The sequence below is a fragment of the Pteronotus mesoamericanus genome, unplaced genomic scaffold, assembly GCF_021234165.1.
Source record: "Pteronotus mesoamericanus isolate MK-2021 breed Mesoamerican mustached bat unplaced genomic scaffold, CSHL_Meso_final contig_50, whole genome shotgun sequence".
Taxonomy (NCBI): domain Eukaryota; kingdom Metazoa; phylum Chordata; class Mammalia; order Chiroptera; family Mormoopidae; genus Pteronotus; species Pteronotus mesoamericanus.
The window spans coordinates 30,183,235-30,202,891 of record NW_026555186.1 but is presented as its reverse complement, the minus strand read 5'-3'; the positions used below and the strand labels follow the sequence as shown (position 1 = coordinate 30,202,891).

Here is a 19,657-nt window from a genome sequence, read left to right as displayed (position 1 = left end):
CTAAATATAAAATGATAAAGAGGTCAAATAGACCAGTAAAAAAAATTAATTTTTTAAATCCTCACCCAAGGATATGTTTATTGATTTTAAAGAGAGAGGAAGGGAGAAAGGGAGAAAAGGAGGGGGCGGGGAGAGAGAGAAACATCAACTGATTGCCTCCCATATGTACCCTGACCAAGGATCAAACCCACAATCTAGGTATGTGCCTTGACTGGGTATCAAATCCACAAACTTTTGGTGTATGCTCCAATGAACTGAGCCACCCAGTCAGAGTGAAAATTAGTTTTAATTGAGACCCTGTGCTATGCAATTTGCAGTCATTTTTTTGTTTAATCATCATACCAATAAAAGTAGCAGTTATTCTCATTCTTTCATTCAACATATATTTGAGTACGGATCACATGCCACTCACTGACATTAACTGTTCCAGAGGTGAGGAATACAGCCTGAAAGCACACAGACTAAGTCCCTGCTCTCATGGAGCCTGGAGTCTGAGTGGTTACACAGCATGCTTCGGTTCACACAGTACATGAAGGTGCCAGAATTTCAACCTGAGTTGTGAGGTTCCAAAGCTATTGCTCTTCTCATTTAATTCCAATAGTATAACACATGTTCACCCTGGAAGAGCCTTATAAGCTGGATACCTAGAATATGTGCACTACAAGGTACATAAAGTGGCTTATGCCCAGATCCCACCATGTATAATACAGACAGCAAGTTCCCCAAGAAAACGGGAGATGACATAATCCCTAAGACGTGGAGTAAGAAAAAGATTCTGTGTAAGAGGCAGGAATATTTGAGCAACTTCTTAAAAGGACACTAGTAGAGAAGATGAAGCACCCCGAAAGTTAAGAAGCAGAGCATGAACAAGAACTGGGAACAGACGTGACAGTTAAAGAAACTGAGTAGTACAGTCTAGGTAGGGTAGAAAGTCTCGATCTGGGAGCTGTGAAGGGATTAGATCTACTTCTCAGAATCACCTCAATCCCACTCCCCCCGCCCATGTCTACTTCAGAAATCTTCAGAATGCTGCATCTTTTTTTTTTAGATTAATATAGTAACGATATAGCAAATGGACTGAACAAAGCGGGAGCAGGCTGTGACTGACCAGTCAAAAAAATTCTGGATTCACTGAGGTTGGGAATGGAAAGGGAGAGAAGGGCAGAAAGATAGTTTAAAAAAAAAAAAAGGTATAAAAGTATCTAGGAAAGTCACTAAGAAAGTAATGGAAACAGTAACAGAAGTAGTCGAAGTGCTGACACGAATGTTAAATGGAATCATCTGAGAAAGTACTTAGCACCACCCCATTTATAGTAGGTGTTTAATAAATGTTTGTTTAAAAAAATAGTTTCACTGAGATAAAACTTGTATACTATACAATTTAGCCTTTTAAGGTATATAATTCAATGGTTTTTAGTTTCTTGATAGTGTTGTAACTATATCCTCTATACAACTTAATTTTAGAACATTGTCATCACCCCAAAAAGAAATTTCATAACCATTAGCAGTCACTCCCCACCCCACCCCAGCCACAACCACTAATTTACTTTGTTTCTACAGGTTTGCCTATTTTGAACATTTCATATAAACAGAATCATACGATATGTAGTCTTAATAAATGTTTCTTGAATATGAATCAGAACCTCTGGAAGAAGAGCTAGTTCTGAGATGAAAATGATGAATTTATGATGCATTACTGTGAGACGATGATAACAATCTGTTGGTGATGTAAACAGTCACCTGATGAGGCAACTAAATGTTTATGCAAAGCACTGTATCGTCCAACACCAACATTCTAGGTCACCCAGATAAAGAAGAAACTGAAACAATGAGGGCGGTTGAAATTCTCACGAAAAAAGATTGTAGAACACCAAAGGAGAAAACTGACTGCATTTAAGGAGACTTTCACTAATGAGCTGAACAAAAAAAAATAAATGAAAGAGAAAGAATAACCTCAGAGGCAAGAGAATTAGAACACAATTGCAAAGACTGAGGAAGAGGAGCAGCCTGTAGTATAGAAGACTACAGAATTCAAGGAGGAGGAAGACTGAAAACAGACTTCAGGATTTAGTAACTTTAGAAAGCTAAGTTTCAACAGTATGTGTGTGCAGTTCAAAAAAGAAAGAAAAGGTTTTATGAGAGAAAATAAGCAACAAAATTTGGACAGAAAAAATACTATTCAGCCTTCATAGAGTTTTGAGGACAAAGTCAAATGTGTAAGTAAAATATTTCAAGAGTGCAGAGTGTTCTCAAATATAAGGTACAATTATTTCTATGCATTTCTTGTACGTATTCTCAAGTTACTGGGCATTAAAATTGTTTTAAAAAGATGTACAGACTTGTTTTCTTTATAGTGAGATCCACTAAAAGTCCTTTATCATTTTAAAACATAGATATCATTTCCAGGGTTGCTATATCATGTTTGAACATATGCAGAATATCAAATATATATATGTATATATATCTCACAATTAAACTTTATATAAACAAATAAAAACATTGATTTCTCTCCTACCCTATGTAATGATTTTTTTTAAGACTGTGAAAACAGCCATGGGAATTCTATAGGAAGAAGTACAGATAATTGAGCAGTTGCTAAAAACAAAACTCATGTCATAACCCAGGCTGAACCTGTCACCAGCTCACTTTATACTCTTTGATCAATAATTTAGTGTGTTTAAATTTTAAATACGAATAAAATGCACACACTACACTTCCATTTATTAATCAGGCTAATACATTCAAAATTCAAAAAGTAAGTCAGAATATATAAAAAATAATCCAAATTTAAAAAATAAGGTTAATTCTTCAATTGAAAAAAACTTCAGTTAACAGGATTTTAAAATATTTCCCTTCTAAAGAAGTTAAAAATGTGATACATGATGCAATTTTCTAAATAGGCATATATCTATGCCTAACTTTTAATTACACAAAGTAATCCTGAGAGAACCAACTTGCACAAGAAGAACAAAAAAATGACTTGAGGCTACATTATAATAAGAGCAAAAGTGGAAAATGAGTTTCACTATAAAAATTTGCGGACATGAAATTTCACTCACCTTTTTAAACATAACTAGTGAGATGACCGCAGATGCTGTGAAAAGTGCTGCTATGAATATCATCATGATTCCAACAGGAATGCTTCGGTTGAGACCAGTAAGGGATGAAATCCAACCACTATGGAGTAATAAAAAGGAAAGTATCATTAGGCAAATATATCAATGCACATTTTTTAAAAAAATAATGTAACAACTAACACATATTCAGCTCTTATGAGCCAAGCAGCACTCATGTTCTTTATACATGTTAACTCATTTAATTCTCACAACAATCCTGTAAGCTATGGCTGTTTTTAATCCCTACTTTACAGGTAAGGAGCTGAGTCACAGAGATATTCAGTACCAAGGTCACAGAGCTGATAAACGGCATAGTCTAAATTCAAACCCAGACATCAAACTCTAGCCTGAAACGTGTACCACCAGATTTTATACTTTTTATACCTAGGAGTTCATTATTACTTTCTTTTAAAGTTCATTAAGTTCTGCTTAATTATTAAAAAAACCCCTGCAAACCATATATTCAACAAAGGTTAGCATCCAGAATATATAAAGAACTTTCAAAGCTCAACAGTTTAAAAAAAAAAAAAAAAAGGAGGAGGAGGAGGAAAATGGGCAAAAGACATGAAGAGGTATTCCAAGAAGAGGACACAGAGATCACAAGTAAGCACATGAAAAGATGTTCAACATCATGAGTCATTAGGGAAATACAAATTAAAACCTCAAATAGATATCACTACACACCTATCAGGATGGCTAAAATAAAAACAGTGCCAATACCAAATGCTGATGAGGATGTGATGTGGAGGCTGAATCACACATACATTGTTGGTGGGAACATATAGCCATTCTGGAAAACAGTCTGTCAGTTCTTTAAACAGTCTGTCAGTTCTTTAAAAACACTAAGCATGCAACTTCCATATGAACCAACAATCACAATCTTGAGTACTTACCACAGAGAAATGAAAATTTATGTTCAAACAAAAATATGTTCACAAATGTTTATAGTGGCTTTATTCATAATAGCCCCAAAACTTGAAACTCCAGACTCCTTCAACTCTTGTTAAACAAACTGTGGTACATCCATACCACCAAAAGGAATGAACTACAAATATACACAACAACCAGGATGACTCTCCTGAGAATTATGTTGAGTGAAAAAAGCCAAAGGTTACACACTGTACAATTCCAATTATATAACATTCTTGAAGAGACAAAGTAAGAGATGACGAACAGATTAGTGACTGCTGCAGTTAAGGAGGGAATGGGGGCAGAAGAAGTGAATGTGACTATAAAAGAGCAACATGAGAGATCCTTTGGTGATGGAAATGTTCTCTACCTTGACTGTATCAATGTCAAGATCCTGGTTTTGATATTGCACCTGTTTTAACAAGATATTACAGTTGGGGAAAACTGTGTACCTGTGATCTCTCTGCATTACTTCTTATCACTGTGAATCTACAATTAACTCAAAGAGTTTAATTTTTTAAAAATCTGATTTACATGAGATCTATCGTAAAACAGGTCATCTTGTACGCACTCTCACTAGCAGATTCCTGTGCTATTTCATTACTACTCTTGCTGTTATGCTCAATTTTAATACTTTTTCTAAGTTTGTGCTAAAAAGCAAGACGTTAATTTCATATTTTAAAAAAAAACTTGTGTTAATATAAGCAGTATTTTTTAGTTAAACATTCAAAAACATTTCTGTTCCCTCAAATATCAAAGACTAAATACTATTTAAAATGATAATGAATGCTTTTTCCAAGAACTGATTTAAAATATCTATAAACTCTCTGCATATATATATATATATATACCCATTAGGAGATCTGACTGCCTGTCACTATTCCTGTTCAGTAGTGGCATACTAAATGTAAGTCCTCAATATACTCTATGTTTACATGCTCATTTTAGTATATGTACACAGTGAAGCAAATTTGCCTCATACATGCTTTTGGTTTATAAGAACTCAATTGCATGTACTTCAGTTATAAAAGAAAGAAGAGATGGAAGAATAACTTTAGAGATGCATACTCCTCAACCTGCCATCTCATTCAGGGAATGTTTGCTCTAGAGTGAATGAATGGAGATATAAATGTGCTATTACCTCCTAGCCCAGGTCCAAATAGTGTCCGTTCCTGAGGCTCCCCCACTGAGTGACTATTTTGCCATGCTGAGAATGATAATGTTGTTTAAAAATATATGTATAAATTTGTAAGCAGCCCAAGAGTCCATCGGTAGATGAGTGGATTAAAAAAGCTGTGGTTCATTTACAGAATGTAATACTACTTCGCCATAAAAAAAGGAAGGAAAACTTACCCTTTGCGACAGCATGGATAGACCTGGAGAACATTATGCTATGTGAAATAAGCCAGTCAAAAAAGACAAGTACCATATGATTCACTCATATGTGGAATCTAATGAACTAACAAACAAAAGAGAAACAGACTCATAAATAGAGAACAGCCTGACAGTTGTCAGAAACAAGGGGGACTGTAGGTCTGGGTGGAAAAGGTGAAGAGATTAAGGAGAAAAAAAACCCCTCATAGATAGAGACAACAGTTTGGTGGTTACCAGAAGGAAAGAGTAGTGGAGGGAGGTAGAAGAGGATTCAGGGGGAATAAACAGTGATGGAAGGAGATTTGAGATGGGGTGGTGAACACACAATAACATATACAGATGATTTATTATAGAATTGTACACTTGAAACCTATATAATTTTATTAACCAATATTAACCTGATAAATTCAATAAAAATGAATAAAATACATGTGTATGTGTATGCAGTGATTCCACTTTTTAAGACATGTCCATATGCATGTGTATATGAAAACATGTTTGTAAACCTAAAATAGTACTTTACACACATTACATCCCCTTTTCCTTGAAATCCTTGAATTTCTTTTCTCTCCCTTCCACTATCTTTGGCCCTCCTACCTATCTAATCACTCCTCAGTCTCCTTTTACCCTTCCTCTTAAAGCCTGTTATATACACATTTTATTTAAACTAGATATAATGTGCTGTTTTTAATTCATTTATTTTTTTCTATCATAATTTTCAAATAGCATGGTTTGTCCAAAGGTTATGCCTTAGAAAATTTTTAAATACTAAAAAATTGCAATTTTTACTTACTTAGTTTGGCCAATCTGGCTTTTTTCTCTGTTAACTATTTTTCAAAAAATTTTTAAATTGATTTTAGAGACAGAGAAGAAGGGAGAGAGAAATAGAAAGAAAGAAATGTTAATTTATTGTTCCACTTATTCATGCATTCATTGCATGATTCTTTTATGTGCCATGACTGGGGATGGAACCCACAACCTTTGCATATGGGGACAGCACTCTAACTAATTAAGCTATCCAGCCAGGGCCTTTCTGTTACCTATTTTTAGGAAGCCAAAAGTTACATAAAGATACTAGATGAACAGATTAACTTCAGTAATTAAAAGACTTACCAGTTGCCCCAGTTGTGAAATCCAGCAGCCTGTAGTACATGTACAGCGAACTGACAAATATAGACGAAGAAGAATACAAAGAATCTGAATGAACTGTCACTCCTTTTTGTAAAAAAAAAAAAAGGGGGGGGGAGGGAAGAAGGTAAAATGTCATTTTTCTCAATACCTTTACATTCACATGCAGACTGACACTCAACATTTAAAAACTAAGTATTTTTAAAAATACCTGTGGCAACTACCTGAGACTTGAAATCATAATAACATAATTTATGCAAATCTTTATGCAAATACTAGATATTTTTATTATTGCTACCTCAATTTGTCCTTTCAATTTCCAACTGTACCATAAAATATCTTGGCAAAAAATTTGTTTTCCTTTTATTTTTCTTACAAAATAGCTTCACTGAATTATAATTAACATACAATAAACTTCAAATATTTAAAACGTACAATTTGATGGTCTGACATATGTATATACCCGTGAGCCTTCTCCAATAAAAACAGTAAACATATCCCACAGTTTCCTTGTGTACATCGGTAATCCCATCCTCCCCACCCCACACACTGTTTTGTCACTATCGTTATCATATTTTAATTTATGTAAATAGAATCATACACAATATACTTTTTTCTTGTCTGCCTCTTTCATTTGGCATAATTATTTTGAGATTCACTCATGCGGCACCTGTCAAAAGTTCATTTCCTTTTCATTGCTAAGTACTATTGCACTGTATGGACATGCCATAGTTTTATTCATTCATTTGCTGAGAGATATTTAGGTTGTTTCCAGTTTTGTACTACTATAAATAAAGTTGCTACAAAAATTCATATATAAGTTTTCATGTGAACATATATTTCCTTTTCTCTTGGGTAACTTCCTAGAAGTGGAATGGCTAGAACACTTGGTAGATATATGTTTAACTTTTTAAGAAACTCCCAGCCCTGGCCAGGTGTCTCAGTTGGTGGGAGCATTGTCCCGTGCACCAAAAGGTTGCAGGTTTGAATCCTAGACAGGGCACATTCTAGGTTGTGGGTTCAATCCCTGGTCAGGGTGCACAGGGAGGCAACTGATCAATCGATGTTTCTCTTTGACGTTGATTATTTAGCTGGCGTTCTCTTTTTTTCCCTCTATACCCCCTCCCTCGATCTCCCCTCCCCCCGCCCCCTTCCTTTCCTTGGGTGAGGATTTAAAAAAAAAAAAAAAGAAAGAAAGAAACTGCCAAACTGTTTTCTGAAGGGTTTATTCCATTTTATATTCCCAGTGGCAGTATCTAAGTGTTCCAGTTCCTCCACATCTAACACCTGGTATGATCAATCCTTTAAATTTTAGCCATTCTAATAGGTATATTATGGGATCTCATTTGATTTCAATTTGCATTTTCCTAATAACATGTTTCTGAGCACATTTTCATGTGCTTTTTGTCATCCATCTATCATCTTTGATAAACTGTTAGAATATTTTTCTGAGGTTTTTAATTGGGTTATTTCCCTTATTGTTGAGTTTTATGAATTTGGGTATACAAGTCTCTATCAGATATATGCTTGGCAGGATTTGCTCCCAGTCTGTGGCTTGTCTTTTCATTTCCTTAAGAGTGTCTTTTAAAGAGCAGAAGTTTTGCCCTCTTACAACTCTGATTTATCATTTTGTTTTTATGGATCTTGATTTTATTGTTGTATCTAAGAAATCTCTGCCAAAGACAAAGATTTTTTTTTCCTCTTTTTCCTTAAGATATCTGAAGGGAGAACCCCAAGGGTCCTTACATCACACTTAGAAACTCAACTATTATAATAACATCAATTCCTGAGCTTTAAATATATTTTTAAACTTAAAATCAAATATCTTCATATAAAACAATTAAACTGACTTTTTGGTTGATACTCTATGTGTTTGTCAAGATGTTAAAATAGTGTTGCAGCTCAATTATATTTAATGTGTAATTTCAATTAACAAACTATTCCAATATAAAAGGTGTAATATCCCCATGGATATGAAGTACATTATAAAGAAATAAGATACAACTACTATCTCTTGCCCAGAGACAGCTTTTAAAAAGTATACCTAGAAAAGCTTAGAAGTAGCCAATCCATCCTAACAAGTAAAAAGCTGAACAGACTGAAAAATCAACAACTCTTCTTAGAACCAAAAGATAAGTGATGTTACAGGGCAAACGGCTACCCCAAAATTGGAGAGACAGACAGGTGAATACAAAATGAAAACTTAAAAGAGCAAAAACTCATGAGCAAAAACCTTCACAGAAACCAGTTGTTACAGTAGGAAAAAATTGCTGGAGGCTCTAAGTGGACAACTCTGAGAACCAGGAAACCTTCTCATGGGAGAAGCCCGACACATTTGTGAATTTTACCACCAAGAGCTCAACCTGGTTCTCAGAGAACACTGGCGGCGGGCGGGTGGGGGGGTGGCGGAGGGAATCCCCTCATGCCAACTGCAAGAAGAAGGGAAAAAGAACCATTTGAAAGTACTACAGATCACTCTATTCTTAACAAGGTTAGCAAAAGCCTAAAGTGCTGGGGTCTTATTAGAGCCTAAGCTATGTACAAAACAATATAAACACAGCAACTTTAAAATGGAGTTAGGGCTGCCATTTCAAAGAGACTGTCTTGCACATCTGATGCCTCAAGACTTTTGAATGTAAAAACAGGGCAAAACCTTTGGACTGGGTCCAAAACAACACTGTGATCCAAAGAAATGTTTGCAAAGATAAAAAGAAGGGCAGATACTTTGACTACTAAACTGAAAATTAACAATACTGTTTAAAGTTAATGTTACTATGTTAGCTTATCTGAGCCAACAGAAATGCCTTCCTTCTATTGAGGTAATTGTTCCCTTCCCTTTCTCATAAATACCTCTAATCTTTGTCTCCTAATTGGAACACTATTTGGGTTTCTATCTGAACCAATGCTTCCCAGAATAGCTATTCTTTTTTCTCTCAAATGCTTGTTGCCTCTCACTCTGGCCTTATTATTGGGTTAATATCTACATGGGTAAAGGGAAATACCAAACTCCCACTCTAGCCACCTGTCCCATCTAAGAAAGAGGAGGAACTGAGAAGCATTGGTGGAGTTCACAGTCCTGAGGCACAGGCACAAGTAAAAATTACAAGGCAAACTAAAATGCAAGAAAAAAAAAAAGTCAGAAATTTACAACTATTATCAACCAGTATGCTAAAGGCTTTAATGCATAAAGTAGACGGCAAGCAAGAACAGATTAGAAATGAAAGTAGAGAGATGGAAATTCTGAGAGAGAACCAAATAAATGCTAGAGATCACAAACGTTGCAAAAGACGTGAAGACTGCCATCAATGGGTTTATTGGTAGATTGGAAATGGGGAGGAAAGAATCTTGAGCTTGACAGTCTCTCAACAGTAACCTTCAAAACTGAAAAGAGAAAAAAAATTCTAAAAAAGAAGAATACCAAGGACTGTGGGACAACTACAAAAGGTGTTATATACACATATCAAGAATAGCAAAAGGAGGAGGAAAGGAACAGAAGAAATATTAGCAACAATGATGATGGAGAACTTCCCCAAAATAAATGTCTAATACCAAAAACCAGATCGAAGAAGGTCAGAGAATACCAACAAAGACTACACAAATCAAGGACTAGGCAAATCATAATCAAACCACAGAAAATTAAATATTAAAAAGGGTAAAAACACATTAACTATAGAAAATAAAGATCAGAATTACATCTGACATCTCAGAATCCATGCAAGCAAGAGTACAATAAAATAGTTAATGTTGGGGGGTGGGGAACATACCAACCTAAAATTCTGAACCTTAAAAATTATTCTTCAAACATGAAGAAGAAAAAGACTTCCTCAAACAAAAGTTGAGGGAATTTTTTGCCAGTAGATCTGCCTTACAAGAAATGTTAAAAGTAGTTCTTCAAAAAAAAAGAAGTCCAGCCATTGTTAATATAACAAGAAGTTTGTGCAACATCAATGTAACCTGGCAGCCAAGGAGAGTGGACTGGAATGCACATGCATGAACAATGACAACTTCACTGTACAAGTCAATGGGGGCGGTAGATGCCATTGAGTGAACATGTGTACTGTGTGTCCACAGCATTCAAAATGAGTGGGTAGGACAATGAGTCTGCATCAAATTTTGTGTTAAGCTTGAACATTCCTCCGTGGAAACTGCTGGGATGATTCAGAAGGCCACAGCTGTGGGCAACTGGTGACTGGCAGCTTCATCATGACAATGCATCTGCTCGTGCATCACATCTTGTGCAGAGTTTTTTTGTGAAACATCAAATCACCCAGGTGACTCAGACCTGCTACAGTCAAGATTTGGAATCCTGTGACCTCTGGCTTTTCCCAAAACTAAAATCACCTTTGAAAGGGAAGAGACTTCAGACTGTCAATGAGATTCAGGAAAGTACAATGGGGCAGATGATGGTGACTGGGAGAACTGTGTGAGGTCCCAAGTTGCCTATTTTGAAGGGGACTGAAGCGTCATTGTCTTAAGTACAATGTCTCTTGTATCTTCTTCAATAAATTTCTCAATTTTTCATATTACGTGGCTGGATACCTTCTGGACAGATCACATAGATCAGAAACTCAGATCTACATAAAGGCAGGAAGATCATCAAAGAATGAATCAGTTCAGATAAAATGAAAACTTTTATTTTTTTTATTCTTAATCTAACAGTCTGTTCAAAATAACACCAACACTATATTTGATTACATATGTTTGTGTGTGTGTGTGTGCTTGTGTATAAGTGAATGAATGACAGCAATGATGAAAATGAAAGGAGGGAAGAATTAGGATTATTTTGTATTATAAGGTATTCACACTACCTGAGAAGTGGTACAGTGTTATTTAATAGTGATACAGATTAGTTGTACATGTATATCATACACTCCAGGAACAAGGCAATTATAACCTGCTTTACATCACAGCTTTTCAACATTACACTGTAAGTCCAAGCTAATGCAGTAAGACAAGAAAAGAAAAAAGATATTAAGACTGAGAAGGTACAAATAAAACTGTATTTGTTCACAGATGACATGATTGTCTATGAAGAAAATCCAAAAGAATAGACCAAAAAAAACCCCTCATGGAACTAATAAGTGATTATAGCAAAGGTGCAGGATACAATGTAAAAACTCAATTGCTTTGTTATAGAGCAACAATTTTCAACTGGTGTGCCACAAGGATTTTTAAAACATACAATGTCAGGGGCACTGACCTCTTTTTGCCTTAGATTGTTAAATAAAAAAAAGATAGACAATACAATAGCGGTACAGTGTGCATGAATCAAAACTATACCTATTTTTAAAATCAGATTAGTAAAAAATACGTATGTTTTGGTATGCTACAGAATTTTAGTAATTAGTTTGTGTGTGCTACAAGATGAAGAAGGTAGAAAATCACTGCTATAGAGCAGTAATGAACAAGTGGAATTTGAATTGCAAAACACAATACTACCGCCCCGGCCAGGTAGCTCAGTTGGTTAGAGCATCATCCCCATGCACCAAAGTTGAGGTTTGATCCCAGGTCAGGGCACATACAAGAATCAACCACTGAATGTATAAATAAGTGGAGCAACAAATCGATCTCTCTCCCCCCTCCACCCACCACCTCTCCTCTACTCTCTCTCAAATCAATAAATAAAAAATTTTAAATAACACCCCAAAAATGAAATACTTAGGCATAAATCTAACAAAATGTGTAGAAGATCTACATGAAGAACATCATGAAAATCTTCTACTCCAGGAACTCTGAAAAAGCAGGATTCTTTAGAGAAAACAATAATGCTGAAAAAAACAAGAAGGCAGAAAGAAAAAAGGAGGACCAAATATGTGAAGTGACTCCATAAAAGACGCCATGGGCATGAGTCTACAGGAGCTCAGCAGGGTTGGTTGAGGACAGGACATTGCGGACATTACTAATTCATAGGGTCACAAGGAGTGACAACAACATGTAACAACAAATCTCTGATAAAATAAATCAAAGAAAGAAATAAATGGAGAGATATTCCATGTTTGTGGATAGAAGAACCAATACTGTCAAGATGTCAGTTTGTGCCAAAAGGTTCTACAGATTTTACTCAAAGGAATTAAATATTTAAGTCCACACAAAAACTTGCACACAGATGTTGATAGCAGCTTTATCCATAATAGCTAAAAACAGAGCAAAGATGTTTTGCTGAATGAATAAAGAAAATCTGGTACATGCAATGGTGGAAGAGTGAGTGGAAGTTACACTAACCTCGTCCCAGGACCAATCTGGCATTACAACTAAATTGTGGAGAAATCATCTGGAATAAAGAACTGAACAATAGTGGAAGAGAAGCCTCATAACCAAGGACAGACAGAAGAAACAGCTTCAACACGTGACTGGTAGGGAATGTGGAGGAGACACGAGAGGACTGGCTGGGTTCCTGTGGGCAGCAGCTGAAGTGCTGGAGGAATATCTCAGCAGCCAGGAGATCTCCCTGAGAAGTGTCAATCTAAATCCGAAGCTGGGCTCCTCAGCTTACAGCACAAGAGCCCAAAAAGTACATAGATAACATACAGCTGCAAAAAGTGACAGGGTTTCTTTCTGCCAAAGAAAGATGGCTAGAGATGCAGATAGGCGTTTATAGGGCCAATGCATAAGTTTTTCATATGCAGTCACTTACCCTGGGCTCCAGCAGGGGGCCAAGTGTTGGGCAGAGTGAACTAGAGACACTTGAGGAGAGAATGGGGACAGTCGCTTTGGGGAGAGAACTGAGAGAACAGCTGCCAGGATCCTGGTACTGAGTCATCCCCACGACTGCAGGAGCCATTTAGCTCAAGCAGACTGCTCCCCTCCAAGTGGCCTCAGCCTGAGGGGAAGCAATAGCCCCTCTCCCAGGAGGTACTATACCCCACCTGTGGTGCTTAAGCCTGACTGCTGAGTGCAGAGTGACTAGATTAACAGGTGAAGGAGTCAGCCACAGACAGTTCCCCGGTAGTTTCAAACAGGCTGCCTAAGGCCAGACTGGGACACCATCTGACATCATCAGAGGCGGATCCACAAAGAAAAAACAGTGGTAAATACTAGATGCTGACGAGATGAAATCCACTGTGGTCTTCTTCTCCATGATTTGCAGTATTTTCTTCCCTTCATAGTTTTTTAACATTCATTTCTTATCCTTCTAGATTGTGCATATTAAATCACTAGATTTTTTTATATTATAGTTTATTTCAATACTCGTATTTTCCTCCTCCCTTCTCTTGCCCTATTTCACCTTCCTCTGTTCTGTTATTATTTTCATTTTAAATTTTGTTTTCTCTTTTGCTACAACTTGTTTCCATCCTGTACAATTACTATTTCTCCCGTCTAGCCTCTCAACACCAATTTTCTTATCAATGGTCATCTCATTCTTGTTTCCAACAAGAAATCTTAGAACGCCCGAGTTCTCTCTCTACCTTTAGCACTCTTTGCTCCTTGGTTGTAGATAGGGTAGTTGTTGTTGAGTTGGGTTTTTTTTTTTCAATTTTATCTCTAATTCTTCACTATTCTTGTATTTCAAATCTCAAATTTCACCATTCCCCTCTCCAGCTCCATTCTGCCTTCATCCTGCCCATTCTCTTTTTCATCTCAGATTTCAACCTTTTCCTGTATTAGCCTGGGTTTTTTTTTCTTTTCTACTTTTTCCCTTCATCCTGCCTTTCTTTTTTTCACCTCAAATTTTAATTTTTCCCTGTCTTAGCCTGGTTTTCATTCCTCACCCTTAGTATTCCCCCTCCCTCTATCATCTCAAACTCACTTCCCTTTCCTCTAGACATCTCCTAAGCTTTTCTTTCTTTATTTTTTCCCTCTTATTCCCATCCCACCTATATTAATCTTAGCTCATTTGTTATTGATAGTGCTGCAGTGGCTCTTTTTCTCCAATTTTTTCCTGTTTTTTTACTATTTATTTACTTTTTTCCTTTTTCTTTCTCTCACTTTTTTATTTTATCTTTAAACCTCATACTATACACTTTCCTTCTCTTACTCCATTCTGGCTTCTTCATTTCCTTTTTTATTTATGAGGCAAATTTTACTTTCTCTCTTCATGTTGTTCTGATTCCCTACTCTTATTAGTGCTCCTCTCTCTACCCTCTCAAAATCATTTCTCTTTGTTAGTCATCTCATATCTGCTTCTCCTTTCTTATAACAGTCTTAATCTTTTTACATCCTTATTAACATTAGTTTATTTGTTGTTGATAGTGGGATTGTGGATGGGAGTTACTTTTGCACGTATGGGTTTGTTTCCTGGGCTGTGTGGTTCTGTTATGGCAGCACCTACCCAACAGCATACAAAATGTGGTGAGTGGAGTGATCCTTAGTCAACCAGCTGGAGGGAAGGACCCATCAAAGAATGACCCAACAGCAATCAAAACCCAATTACATCCAGACAGTCAACATAAGTGGCATAAAGGGCATCCGAAGATCATCAAGTTCAGTAGATTAAGGAGACTGCACCACTGAATCCTGCAGGCCTCCTGCCACAGAAGTTCACACCAAAAAGACAGAAGTCAAAGCAGATCAATTTGAGAAGCAGAAACAAACAAGAAGAGTCTCTCCTAAAATGGGGAGACAAAGAAACAACTCCCAATTGAAAGGAGGAATCCCTAGAAAGAGTGCTAAATGAAACAGAGGCAAGTAAACTATCAGACATTGAGTTCCAAACAATGGTTATAAGGAAGCTCAATGAGCTCAGTAAGAATTACAAAGAATTAGAGGGAAGCTACAAGGAACTTACTGCAAAATTCATCATCATGAAAAAGGACACAAAAACTATCAATAAGAGACAAGAGGAAATGAAGAATACAATTTCTGAATTAAAGAACACAGTAGAAGAAATTAAAGGCAGGCTAGATGAAGCAGTGGATCAAATCAGCAAACTAGAGGACAAGGTAAAAAAAGATTTCCAGAAATGGCAAGAAAAGGAAAAAAGAACATAGAGAGGTTAAGGGAGCTGCAGGACAACAACAAACATAATAATATCCATATGTTAGAGATACCAGAAGAGAAGAGGAGGAGCAAGGGATAGAAAACCTGTTAGAAAAAGTAATGACAGAAAACGTTCCTAATTGATGAGAGAAAATGTCACACAAGTCCAAGAAGCACACAAAGTCCAAGATGAACAAGCAAGGTATAAGCAAGATGGTCCAAAGTGAACCAAGATGAACACAAAGAGACCCACTCCAAGACACATAATTAAAATGGCAAAATTCAAAGACAAAGAGAGATTCTTAAAGGCAGCAAGGGAGAAACAGGAAGTAACATACAAGGGAACTCCAATAAGGTCGGCAGCTGATTTCTTAACAGAAACACTACAAGCCAGAAGGGAATGGCAAGAAATATTCCAAGTAATGAAAAGCAAAGGACTGCAACCAAGACTACTCTACACAGCAAGGCTCTCATTTAAAATTGAAGGCAAAATAAGGAATTTCCCAGACAAAAGAAAGCTAAAAGAATACACCTACACCGAACTAGCATTGAAAGACATGCGAAAGGGACTGCTTTAAGAAGAAGAAAAAGAGAGAGAGGAACACAGGTAAAAAGACGTAAAATGGTAATGAATAAGTACCTAACCATAATAACCTTAAATATAAATGGATTAAATGCTGCAATCAAAAGATATGGGGTAGCTGAATGGTTAAGAAAACATGACCCACACATATGCTGCCTACAAGAGACCCACCTGAGAACAAAAGACCTACTTGGACTGAAAGTGAAGGTCTGGAAGAAAATATTCCAAGCAAAGAGACAGGAAAAAAAGGGCAGAGTTGCAATACTTTCATCAGACACCATAGATTTCAAAACAAAGGCCATAAAAAGAGGCACAGAAGGACAACTCATACTACTCAAAGGTAGAATCCATTAAGAAGATATAAACATTGTAAACATATATGCACCCAATATAGGAGCACCAAATTATACAAGGAGAATCTTGGAGAATTTCAAGAAAGATACAGACAGGAACATACTTATAATAGGGGATTTTAAAATACCCCATTTTCAACAATGGACAGATCCTCCAAACAAAGAATCAACAAGGATATTGTGGCACTGAACAAAACTCTAGATCACATGGATTTAATTGATATACACAGAAGCTTTCACCCCAAAGCAGCAAAATATATTCTTTTCAAATGCACATGGAGCATTTTCAAAGGTAGGCCACATGATAGGACATAAAACAAGCCTCAAAAAAACTCAAGAAAATTGAAATCATATCAATCATTTTCTCAGATCACAATGGCTTGAAACTAGAAAACAATCTTAAGGAAAAAACTCAAAAACTCAAATTCATGGAGACTGAATAACATGTTATTAAAAATGAATGGGTTAACAATGAGATAAGGAAGAAATCAAAAAGTTTCTGGAAACAAATGAAAATGAACACACAACAGCCCAAAACCTATGGGACACAGTGAAGGCAGTTCTGAGAAGGCAGTTCATAGCAATACAGGCCCACCTAAAAGAGACAGAAAATTTTCAAATAAACAACCTAATCCTACATCTACAAGAACTGGAGAAACAACAACAAACAAAGCCCAGAGCAAATAGAAGGAAGGAAGTAATCAAGATCAGGGCGGAATTAAATGACATAGAGACTAAAAGAACAATTCAAAGGATCAATAAATCCAGGAGCTGGTGCTATGAAAAGATAAACAAAATCAACAAACCTTTAACCAGACTCATCAAGAAAAAAAGAGAAACGACCCAAACAAATATAATCAGAAACGAAAGAGAAATTACAACTGATACCACAGAAATACAAAGGACTGTATGAAATTACTATGAACTATATGCCAAGAAATTTGAAAACCTGGGTGAAATGGACAAATTTCTAGAAACATATAATCTTGTAAAACTCAATCAAGCAGCAGCAGAAAGCCTGAACAGACTGATAGCAGCTAGTGAAATTGAAGCAGTAATCAAAAAACTCCTGACATACAAAAGCCCTGGACTGGACAGCTTCACAGGAGAATTTTACAAAACATTTAAGGAGGAACTAACCCCTAGCCTTCTCAAACTATTTCCAAAAATCCAAGAAGAAGGAAGACTCCTAAACTCTTTTTATGAGGCCAGCATTATCTAATCCCAAAACCAGATAAAGACACAACAAAAAAAGAAAACTACAGGCCAATATTGCTTATGAACATAGACACTAAAATCCTCAATCAAATATTGGCAAACCACATCCAGCAATACATTAAAAGATCATCCACCGTGATCAAGTGGGATTCATCCCAGGGATGCAAGGATGGTACAATTCACAAATCAGTAAACATAACACATCACATAAATAAAAGGAAAGACAAAAATCACATTATCATATTAATAGATGAAAAAGCATTCGATAAAGTACAGCACCCATTTAGTATAAAGACACTAAGCAAAGTGGGAGTAGAGGGAGCAAACCTCAACATAATAAAGGCCATCTATGAGAAATCTACCACCAACATTATACTCAACAGGCGAAAACTAAAAGTTTCCACCCTAAGATCAGGAACAAGACAAGGGTGTCTGCTTTTACCACTTTTACTCAATATAGTATTGGAAGCTCTAGCTACAGTGATTGACAAGAAAAAGGAATAAAAGGCACCCAAATTAAAAAGGTGGAAGTAAAACTGTCATTGTTTGCAGATGATATGACAGTGTACATAGAAAATCCTACCGATAACTCTCCAAATGATCTCCATATGTATGACTCAGTTCTGATTCTGCTTGTTTGCTTTTTTAGTTTCAGTTGCTGAGAGTTGTGAATTTGTTGCCATTTTAATGTTCATATTTTTGATCTTCTTTTCCTTAAATAAGTCCCTTTAACTTTTCACGTAATAATGGCTTGACGATGATGAACCTTGTCTGGGAAGCATTTTACCAGCCCTTTAATTCTAAATGATTGCTTTCCTGAATAGAGTAATCTAGGTTGTAGGTCCTTGCTTTTCATCACTTTGAATACTTCTTGCCAGTCCTTTCTTGCCTGCAAAGTTTGAGAAATCAGCTGATGATCTTATGGGAACTCCTTTGTAGGTAACTCTCTGCTTTTCTCTTGCTGCTTTTAAGATTCTCTCTTTATCTTTAACCTTTGGCATTTTAACTATGATGTGTCTTGGTGTGGTTCTTTTGGGTCCAAATTATTCGGAACTCTGTGTTTTCTGGATTTGTATGTCTATTTCCTTCACCAAATTAGGGAATTTTTCATGTTTCTTCAAATAAACTCAATTTCTTGCTCTTCCTCTTCTCCTTCTGGCATCCCTATGGTTCAGATGTTGGTACATTTGGAGATGTCTCAGAGGCTTCTTATACTATCCTCATTTTTTTTTTTTTTGAATTCTTGTTTCTTCTTGCTTTTCTGGTTGAATGCTTATTTCTTTGCTGATGTGACCTCCAGCTTCCTCCCCTTCACTGTTAGTTCCCTGTACATTTTTCTTTATTTCACTTAGTGTAACCTTCTTTCTTCCCTTTATGTTGTTGCCATACTCAATGAGTTCTTTGAGCATCTGGATCACCAGTATTTTGAACTCTGAATCTGATAGGCTGGTTATCTCCATTTCATTGAGTTCTATTTCTGGGTTTTGTTCTGTTCCTTCATTTGGACCGTATTTCTTTGTCTCCTCAATTTGGCAGCCTCCCTGTGTTTGTTTCTGTGTTGCAGATAGAGCTGCTTTGACTCCCTGTCTTAATGTGGCCTATTGTAGAAAAGGCACCTGTAAATTGTGTGGGGCAGAGCCTTACATAATCACCAGGGCTGGGTAAACCACTTCACCACTTTGTGGCTCAGTGTCGGGGGAGAGCTAAGAGAGGGGACAGCGCTGCTGCTAGTCTTCTTCTGGAGGTTTGCTCAGCACTCACACTGTTTCCAATCACTTCACCCACTCCCCATATGCAATTGGTGCCCTTCCAGCTGTTGCCCTGGTGCTGAATCCCAGAGTGGGTGGGTCTGTATACATTCCAAGACCATGTGGGCCCGTTAAGCAGAGTATCCTGAAACTCCCCGGCAGTTTCTTCCAACACTTCAACCCCCACTGACTTTTACAGCCAGAAGTTACAGGGATTTATCTTCCTGGCACTGGAACCCTGGATTGTGCTTTCTGGCCTGGGACTGGGATCGCTCATTCTCGGGGTATGCCTCCAGATTTTTATCCACTACA

The 19,657-nt window shown here is 36.7% G+C and overlaps 1 protein-coding gene across 2 annotated transcripts in view; it reads right to left on the bottom strand.

Annotated features, from left to right (window-relative positions):
• Positions 1-19,657, bottom strand: part of SCAMP1 (secretory carrier membrane protein 1) — a 97,351-nt gene that overhangs the window by 19,483 nt on the left and 58,211 nt on the right. The window contains exons 7-8 of one of the 2 annotated variants that reach the window (XM_054578515.1): positions 6,513-6,614; positions 3,060-3,177 (exon numbers count right to left, since the gene is read on the bottom strand). In XM_054578515.1, coding sequence (XP_054434490.1) covers positions 3,060-3,177; positions 6,513-6,614 — 220 coding nt within the window. The remainder of the gene's footprint in view (positions 1-3,059; positions 3,178-6,512; positions 6,615-19,657) is intronic. The other variant, XM_054578516.1, reaches the window with a different exon arrangement.